The following is a 9,860-nucleotide window of genomic DNA, read 5'->3' as shown; positions in this document are numbered from 1 at the left end:
TATGTTAAATCGGATTATTTTAAGCCTAATCAAAATATTGATTTTTTTTAATCTCATCAGAACCAAAATACAAAATATTAGTTTTGTATGAAATATGAAATATGAACATGAATTGGATTTTAGTATAAAGTTCTTCCACTTGTACCCAAGCAATTAACATGATAATCCTAAGTACCACTGTTATACCGGTAACGTGAAGAAAACCTTATAAGAGGAAGAGAGATGGAGAAGCAAAGGGTCTTTTGACTGCTGGTGCTGACAACTTTTTTTTATCTAGCTAGAGCGTCAGAAGATTTTTGACAAGTACCACACCAGAGCTACCAGACGACTGAAGGAGCAAAGAGCATTCAATAGAGTTACAAAGTTATAGAGATAAACCCAAAATCACCTCTACACGCATCGTACTCTTTTTATGGGTAAGCTGGACTTGAACCCACGACCCCAAAGTTGCTTTGCAATGTGTTGAACCAACTAAACTATGGGTCAAAACCCCCCATGTACATCATACTAGGTAAGACACATAAGTATACACTTAGTTTCCATTATTCCATACTCAGAATAGTATAATGTTCCAATGTCAGGACTTACTGGGGATTTTTTTAGGTTTTTTTCAATTCTTGAAGGAACCTAGGATACTAGCCTCTAACAACAAAAATATGCAGTTATTCATGCTGGAGAGAATGGTTTGATCTGTTGCACAATGTACAAGAACATTTCGACCATAGTCCAAGTCCTTCCATGTCTCCTTTATTCATAGTTATCCCACTATGAGATGACAGAAATAAATCACACCAAAGAAACAGAAGGACATTTTAACAAAATCCTAGTCAACAACCATAGCTCTTTATTGCAGTAATATAGCTGAAAGGCTGGTAAACCCATGGCACATATTAGGAACTCTCCAACTCAACTTCCCTGCACCCAAAAACCAGAATGTTAAATTTTAATCATTCTTAAGCAATACATTTGCAAAGAAAGAATAAAACTAAAAAAACTGCCCATTCAAAAGCAATGTTTAGAAACCAGCAATCAAAAAGTTGAATCCCCCAGCATTAATTTGGTTCAACTGGAAAATTCAGTAAAAGGCGTGCTAATTTGGTGATGCATTTAGGATTATACTTTTTTTTTTTTTTACTTGTTATTTTTCAGTATGTCCAAGTTTTGATTTTCAATATGATGTTTGGCATGCAGGATGCAATCTACATGTTTCTTACATTTTGCTCCATCCAATACGAATCCTTCAGATCGAGTTAGAGGGAAATATTGAATGTTCAGATCCTCAACGGCGACATGATGGAAATATTAGTCAGGCATAGCAACAAAAAATACCGATTTTTTGAAAATTTTGCAACTCTTCCAATCAGCGATTTAATCCCAACTTATTCACGAAGTTTTAAAAATTACATTTTTATATTATGTTTAATGCTAAAAATACATTGTCTATAATATGAAATTTTGTAATTTTATTTAAAAATGTTTAATAGATGAAACAAACATCCTTTATATTTTCCATAATTAATATTTTTTATTTTCTTGATTTTTGACTCTCTTGACTTACTGTCATTTTTTTCTAAATATTTCCCTTTGCCGAATTATTCCCGAACCCCGACTTTGTCACTAAGGAGTCGGGTGAATTCAACAACATGCATTAAATACCAGGGTATTATTTTGTAAGGAATGAATCACACGATTTGAGTCATGATGACCCAAATAAACCCAGAAAAACCCAGAAAAGTATAGCTTAAAGAGCACGGCTAAAACACCACGGATTGCGACATCCACATGTTATAACCCATAATCCATTCAATATGGTACTCAAAAGCTAAAAATTTGGCTCTCATATCTAATACAAGATGTGTATTTTATTTTTTTTCTCCTTATCGTGGGGATCCCCACCCTTCGAGTGAGACTAATCCCACCTCTCGGAAAGTCCTATGTGCAACCGGTTGAGTCGAGGGTCTACCGGACCCTAGAGGGTGGCCCCAAGGAATTCATTGCTTCGTGGGGTTTCAAACACTTGACCTACCCTTACTGAAGAGCTTATCAAGACTCGGCTTGCCACTAGGCCAACCCCTTGGGGTTTATACAAGATGTCTATGCTTCAATGTAAAAGTCACACATTAAGGAAATGAAAAGAAAGGAACATAATTAGAAAATGATACCTAAAGTCTGTGTGTGACTATTTGCTCAGGAAGCACTAGCAGTTATATTTCCGATGGTTTTAAGATCAAAGATTTCAATCCAGTAGCCATCAGGATCCTTAATGAATGCTATCCCTTTCATTTTTCCTGCAACCAACATCAATAAATTTAACGCATGCAACGAAGTATTTCTAAAATAACCAACAGAAATTTTCAAATGAAAAACCGAGAAAAATTACAGAAGCTAATACCAAAATAAAAAGATAATTTTAAAGATTCACCGGTTAGATCCACATGAGGATTGAAGTGTATTGTTTTCCCTACCACTACCAGTTTGCTTTCATATTTTCTCAACAACACCCTTCTCCAACCTCCCCAAACTCCAAAGCCACCCAAAAAGGACCTTGTTCAAGTCACCACACGAGATGATATTTGTTTTCCCAACCCGACCGTTCCACTAAAGCCCTTCATCAATTTTTTCCAATATGTTGGCCATACACATTGGAATTGAAAAATTAAACTACTAACCCACCGGCAAGTTGGGTAATGTAATCTTAATTAGTTTATGTATCAGTTCCTCAAATACACCCATTTGAGACCATTCAGCAATACCACTTAATGATGAAAAGCTAGAAGGTCGTCGAAATTAGGCAGTAGATAAGGCTTTGTGGCAATAAACTATTTTAGCCGACCCCAAATATTAGGGACAAGGCTTTGTTGTTGTTGATGGTGATGATGTTATTGTTGTCAACAGATTCTTCATTCTGTTTGCACATACAAGATAGCCATAGGTTTCTCCCTACTAATCAAGCAATTAGCTGTGAGAATTTCATCAAGGGAAGTCATTTGGAAGAAGAAAGTAACATTTGATAGTATTAGAGATTCCCAAAAAAATTTGGCCGGATAGGCTGAGACCACCATGAGATAGCAAGCTCCTTCACTTCCCAATGATTGAAGAGGTGCCTAAATCTTGGACTCCACCTAACCATCCCTTCATATACCACACAATTATTTGCAAGAATCCTTTCCATTCTGCCATTGATAGAGATTAGGGAAAACACTACACAGTTAGTCTCTGCACATCACACATCCTCCCAAAATGACACCATGTTTTCCAGCTCCCACTTTATAATGGATACACTTCTGAAAATCCTCATCATTCATCAACTATAAAGATGCCTTTCTATACACTAACACCATAGGACTTTGCTATTATATCCACAAAAGAAAAAAATAAATCTTGCTATAAATAACAAAGTAGCACCCAAAAAATAATGATGATAATGTAGTGGACTCAAATGATGTGGTTGATTACCAAACCAAAATTTGTATAAGCATGGCAACTTCCCTTTCTAACAATGTATCAACTTTTGTTTCTTATATATTTATATGAACTAAATTCATTCACCAAAAATAAAATATGACAAACTGCCATGACAGTTTTGAGTTAGTAAGCTGATGGTATCAGGAAGTGAGATATCATCTTTAATTATGAACAAGAGAGTTACCGTCATCAGGCTTTTTCACGAACTCTACCCCTAGACGTTCAAACCTCTCACATGCCTTGTACGTATCGTCAACAGTGATGCCTATGTGACCTGAAAATAGAAGGAATGAATCAAAATCTGCTAACAGCCTTGAGTACTCCTATGTAAGATAAATGATAACAGACTTACTAACCATAAAATATAAGTTATACATAGAGTACCCATACCTAAGTTACCCGGTTCGTCACTTCCATCGGTTCAAATTTGGGTTCGTGGTTCGCCACCCTAGAACGAACCCGATTGTAGGGATAGGCATAGATAATTCATATATATATATATACACATGAAGAAGGAAGATGAAGATGTATAATTGAACTTCTCAACAAAAAAAAAATGTTGTATCTCCATTATTTGGTTCATCAAACCTAATGACAAAATTCAGCGAACTGGAATGGTTGGGTTCGCTCTTGGTTTGTATGGATTCATTGTCTTCCACAAACAGTATGAACCACACCACAAATTGGTTCACTTCGTACAGATTTGTAGTTTGATCTAAGCAGGAACGAATCTGGTAACACAGATCCATACATATAGTGCACACGTAAAGGGACAGAAGCACAAGTTGACAGTACCACCTATGAGATCTGGTAGGTTAAAGCCATCTAATCTAATCAGATGATGGTAAACATAAGATAGATCGCATTCTTGTGGGTAGTCTAAACTCTTAAAAAGTATACAAACAGTTTAGACAAAAATCCACACCAGATAATTATCACCATCCAATCGAGTAAATTTATGAGCTATAAGATTTACTAGGCAGGGCATATCGAATAGTGCATCCTATCCTTTGAAATATGACAGTGAGTATTTAGTTTATAGATGATTAACTACCGAATCTACCATCCATATGCCATAACCCAAGATCTTTTAAATGTAAGCCAAAGACACAGATAATCAATGATGAATAAGTGTTTGAGGCTGACACCTCGAGATGAAGCTTTCCCAATACACCCTGCGGAGAATTACAAAGGGTAAAAGCTCTGCTACAGCATTGACTTAAACTTTAGAGAAAGGCATGCACCTCGTGTGCATAAACTGGCAGGGGGAATTTTAAGGTACTATTCCTAAAATATTCTTTTTCTTTTGCATTGTCCCCTTAAAACTTTAGTTAAATAATAATAAGATATTCTAAGTAACATATAAAAACAATGACGACACTACATCTTTTTACTTCCAATATAAATAGATCAATATCTTTTGTCCTAAATTTCTCTCTTTTATTGAGTTTATCCTATTATGGATTTATTTATTTTTTTAGTATTAGTTTGGAAAGGGTTTGATGCTAAATTTGAAAAGGCATCCTTATGACTCGTGAAGCTGCTCACTCTTTGGGCCATTCTAGTGCCTCATCCGATGCTCAAAAACATTGAGATAAACAGGAACCACATCTAAATCGTGTGTTCTTAAAATAGTAAAATTCAGCTATGACACATCTGACTCAATATTTGTGAGTTACATGGTACGTACCAAAGCCACGAGGTTCTGAGTTCCCATTGTGGTAGCCTTTGAAGTCAGGATCACTTTCAGTTCCCCAGTTACTGTAGGTAGTATAAGAATGGTTTAATATTATCAAACAAAAACAAGAAACAGAAAAATAGACAGGTGACCAAGAAACATAATGATCTCTAATGCGGTGGATGCTCCTTACTGTGTAAGCTCAATTGTAGCCTTCTGACTGAAGGTCCAGACTGTTCGCTCAGTGGAATTAGTTGGAGCAGCTTCTGGATTCTGCACTAGAAAGAAAAAAGTAACTTTACTCTCTCCCAAAAGAAGGACTAATAGTGAGGACATTCTCGTAGATGAGAATTCATAGGTTTTACCTCATATCCCAAAAAGTACAAGCTGAACTTCATTTCTGCGAAGTCCAGCCTCTTAAGTAACCTAAAATGTTCAATAAGGAGGCAATGCATAACTACAAAACATGTTACTACATATAATAAGGAAAAAATGTAGACCGTTAGATTAATTCCAACTTGCTAGAGATGAAATTTGGAAAAGAAAACAAACTAGCTTCAGTACACCAGAGCTACACAAGCAAATGCATAACTAGAAATCATGTTGCTACATATAATACAACTAAAATGTAGAACCTTAGATTAATTCCAACTTGCTAGAGATAAAATTTCGGAAAACAAAACGAACTTTAGTGCATTTTACCCTACACGAACAAAATTCCAATGTTTCAGTTCTTTCATCTCAAAAGGATATGAATTAGGCTCATTTGGGGAGAAAAGAAGAGCAATCATTTACAGGTTAAAATTGTTTCACCACACATTCAATTAAATATAATTAATGGAGTAGCAAAGTCTCACTACATCGAACATAGCATACCAAACATCTGCAGGTGCCAGTTTAACTAAGTTGGTAAGGTGTGTGCAGTGTTGATTACACAACCTGGGTTCAAAACCTGTTGATCCCACCTTCACCTCCACTGACCACTAACCCTTGCTTGCCCAGCATACATTCATGCATACCAACATACATGTGATCTATATGTCAAACATGTAAGGAAGCGGATGTTTTAAAACAAACTTTCTTGTTAGCTGAGACTAAATACATTCACAAGAGGAAATTCTTTTATTTTATTCAGTTCATCGAACAAAGAGTATCAAAATATTGAGAATTATCGCAATTAATTTTAAGATTGGAACACGTTATGGAACCAGTACACAATACCACCACATCATCAAAAAAGAAAAGCTTAACAAACACAATTTCGTTAAAGCAACTTACGACATCCCTAATACGCGAGAATAGAAATCAAGGCTGATTTTAGGATCTTTAATTCGAAACATCTGCAAAACCGAATTCAATTGTCAATTCCTTGTATAAATGTTGTTCCAAACTTCTTATTAGAGTACTAATTTATGATCCATTGTACTGACGTCTACAAAGATGCACCGAATCATGTTTTATGCTTAGTAGAATTAGCTCAAAATCATTAGTAGAATCTCTTCTGAGATCAGAAGTCATTTAGATTACAAAAGTATCTGAAATTACCAGTTCTTGCTAATCAAATACTGATTAAAACCAAAATTTAATAAATAGTTTTTGGACTTACCGTTTGTTGCATGAAGTAACCCTTAGTAGCTTCATCTGGATTTGCATGGAGACCTGGATTGTTCGAAGGAGACTCTTTCAATTCGGACGCCATTGAAGAACAAAATGTTCGGAGTTTTCGATTCAAATCCTGCAAGAAAAATGTTTAGAATTAAAAATACGGATGCGATTGAATCAGAAATATCGACTTCTGAGACAGGAAAGGTGAGACCTTTGATTTGCTGGGAAGTGGAAAGGGAGTTAGGTTTGAAGGGATTTTGGTTGGGAAATGGAGAAGAAGATGAGGTAACAGACGAGAGGAGATTACAGATGTCGCCATGGCTGTTCTTAGAGAGAAATGATATCGAGAGAGAGACCTTACCGTTTGATGAAGAGAAGAGATTTTCCAGAGTGATTCCTAACTCTGAGCTGTGGATCAAATGCTCAAATCGAGAGGCTAGAGATTATCAATAGAGTTGGTTTTATTGTATGCACCCACTATATACCATAAGTGCACCCCCCTATGGGTGCACCTTAAAATTTTGATAACCGAGTATCCTGTAGACAGTGGCGGTGTCCGGACTCCCATCCGACTAGAGGAATTGGATGAGCTCTAGCAAAGGCATTGGACCCCTCCCTGGGCACGTGCAACACCCGCACATCACACATACCAGATAGGGGAGGGAGCGTCCTTACGGGTGACCCCAAAGAAATATTGCTCATTTTGAGCATTGAAGACACGACCTCCTGCTTAAGTGCCTATTAACTTGGATTCAACTCCTATCATTAGGAAATTATTATTCTTATTAAAATTAGGTTGATCGATTAAAAATAGGAAGGAGAATGAGCAAATTCAAGGAAATATGATTTTTTTTAAGAAAAACAAAATATTATGAAAAATTGAATTCCAATACCAAAATTGTGATGGTAAAGTATTCGTATGCTCAAATCCCAATGATGAACAATCACAATTGATTATATAATTCATTAACGTTGTGTTTGGATTGAAAGAAATGGAAAGAAGAGAGGAGAAAATAAATGAGTTTCTCTCTACTTGTTTTGATTGTTAAGTGGGGAGAGAAGAGGAGAGAAAAAAATGTGAGTTTTTTTTTCTCCAAAAGTAGAGAGAAAGGGAGAGAAATGGAAATAAACACTTACAAAAAAAATTATAATTCTAACTCTACCCCTACATCACTTTTAAAATATTTTAAATTTTCAAAGTCATCTTAAGTTCTCTCAATCCAAACATAGTGAAAAGAAATTTAATTTCTCTTCTCTTTCTTCTCTCCACTTCTTTCAATCCAAATATAACCTAAGAGTTTTTTTAAAATTTAAACTTCCTAGGACATTTAAATTTGAGTTGTTACCTATTTAAATCCTCATAACTTATATTGTGTATTCACACTATATGATCAAGCAGAGGGTCAAATTTGAAATTTAACTTTCCCAACTAAACAAAAACACAAATCAATCTAAAACTTTATGCATACATCACAAAACACACTATTTTGAAATGGACTTCCATCCTTTGATTGCATGTAAGAAAATGTCAAATGGAGAATTTACTTTTAATTTTAGGAAATTTGCTTTGGATTGAAAATGAGTTCAAATAAAAATATGAGAACAAAGGCAATGTGCAGACAATCACAGATTTCTTTTCTTGTATCTTAAGAAATGAAATCTATGGTTCTCCATGTACTGCCATGTCAATATAGTATATGCTATGTCTTATTGAGACAAAAATGAATTTCACCTTTTGATTACACCTAAGAAAATGTCAAAAAAGATGATTGACTTTTAGTTTTAAGGGTCGTGAGATAATATTAGGAGTCGTGACAAAATGTCTTATCAGGTGGCATATTCAATTGACTTACTAATGTGACAAGTTCAGGAATTGTAAATCTATACGTCTTGATATACACGATTGCACTTCCCCGTAAATTAAAAAAAAAGAGTGTATCACGAGGGAGTCGTGTATCCCGAGGCGAAAAGATCTATGGTTTCCAAACTTGTCCACGTTAGTGAGTCATTTGAGTATGTCTCAACGAGTCATTTTATCAGGATTCTAATATTAGGGTTGTACAAATTACCCATTACCTAAAAACTGAATTGAAAAATTGAAATCAAACCCAGACCAAAACTTGAATAGACTGAATTGAAATATTTCGATGTAGGTTAGATTTCCACCTCTGGAAATCATACCAAACCCAAATCGATTAAAACTAAAAATTTCAAAAAAAAAATTTTTTTTTTTAAATATTCCAAAACTTGAATAAACTGAACCGAAATATTTCAATCTAGGTTAGATTTCCACCTCTGGAAATTAGACCGAACCCAGACTGAGAAGCAAATCGATTAAAACCAAAAATTTCAAAAACAAATCTGAAAAATTCTCCCCCCCCCCCCCCTTCCCTACCACCCCATCTTCTATTTTTATAGTTATACAATTGGCAACAAAGTATCTATTTCATATAGTAGTAAATAATTATCAATCAAAATAAATTTCTTTATATACAAGATCTGTACAATAGATTACAAAGTAACTATCTTATGTAATCAATAGTTACCAAATAGAAAGAAAAAAAAATTTATCATCATATTTTATATTGGAAAATGGTGAAGTAATATTGAAATTGATATCGTTTGAGACATTATTGACGTGGATGTGTTTATAGAATCGTAGATGTTTTTCTTCAAGATATGGGTGAAAAGCATCTATGGTTTTGTGCACACCAATGTCCCAAACGATGTCAATTTCAATGTTACTCTAGCACTACTCTTTTATATTTCATACAATAAACAACAAAATAATTGTTTTATTGTAATAAATAATTATCAATAAAAAAATTTGTGCCTATCTATTTTATACTTTATACGATAGGCAACAACACAATAACCATTTTACTTTCTATATATATGATTTTTACAATTAAAAACAAACCAACTATGTTATTGTAATAAATATTTACCAAATAGAAAACAAAATATTCTATCTTTATATTTTATACTTTATATATACAATAGGCAATAAAATAAAAATAAAGTAATTATTTTATTATAATAAATGATTACCAAATAAAAAACAAAATGTTCTAATTTTATATTTCATACTTTATATATACAATAGGCAATA

At 34.3% G+C, this 9,860-nt stretch overlaps 1 protein-coding gene across 3 annotated transcripts; it reads right to left on the bottom strand.

The window, feature by feature from the left end:
- Nucleotides 1-643: 643 nt before the first annotated feature.
- LOC147385844 (lactoylglutathione lyase family protein / glyoxalase I family protein) lies at nucleotides 644-7,270 on the bottom strand. 3 transcript variants are annotated; one of them, XM_086423290.1, is made up of 9 exons: nucleotides 7,105-7,270; nucleotides 6,750-6,878; nucleotides 6,422-6,483; nucleotides 5,509-5,569; nucleotides 5,337-5,416; nucleotides 5,156-5,226; nucleotides 3,650-3,739; nucleotides 2,163-2,288; nucleotides 644-915 (listed from the first exon to the last, which is right to left on the bottom strand). In XM_086423290.1, exons 2-8 carry the CDS (start codon nucleotides 6,840-6,842, stop codon nucleotides 2,188-2,190), a joined length of 558 nt encoding a protein of 185 aa, XP_086279416.1. In that variant the 5' UTR covers nucleotides 6,843-6,878; nucleotides 7,105-7,270; the 3' UTR covers nucleotides 644-915; nucleotides 2,163-2,187. The 3 variants fall into 3 exon arrangements, with proteins under 3 accessions (XP_086279416.1, XP_086279415.1, XP_086279414.1); XM_086423289.1 differs by having other exon boundaries at nucleotides 7,110-7,268; XM_086423288.1 differs by lacking the exon at nucleotides 7,105-7,270 and adding an exon at nucleotides 6,960-7,098.
- Between the last annotated feature and the right edge of the window lie 2,590 nt (nucleotides 7,271-9,860).

This window comes from Akebia trifoliata, chromosome 14 (genome assembly GCF_017979445.1).
Source record: "Akebia trifoliata isolate Shusen 1 chromosome 14, ASM1797944v1, whole genome shotgun sequence".
NCBI lineage: Eukaryota > Viridiplantae > Streptophyta > Magnoliopsida > Ranunculales > Lardizabalaceae > Akebia > Akebia trifoliata.
Note: the sequence above shows the minus strand (reverse complement) of the source record. Positions and strands in the feature narration are given on the sequence as shown.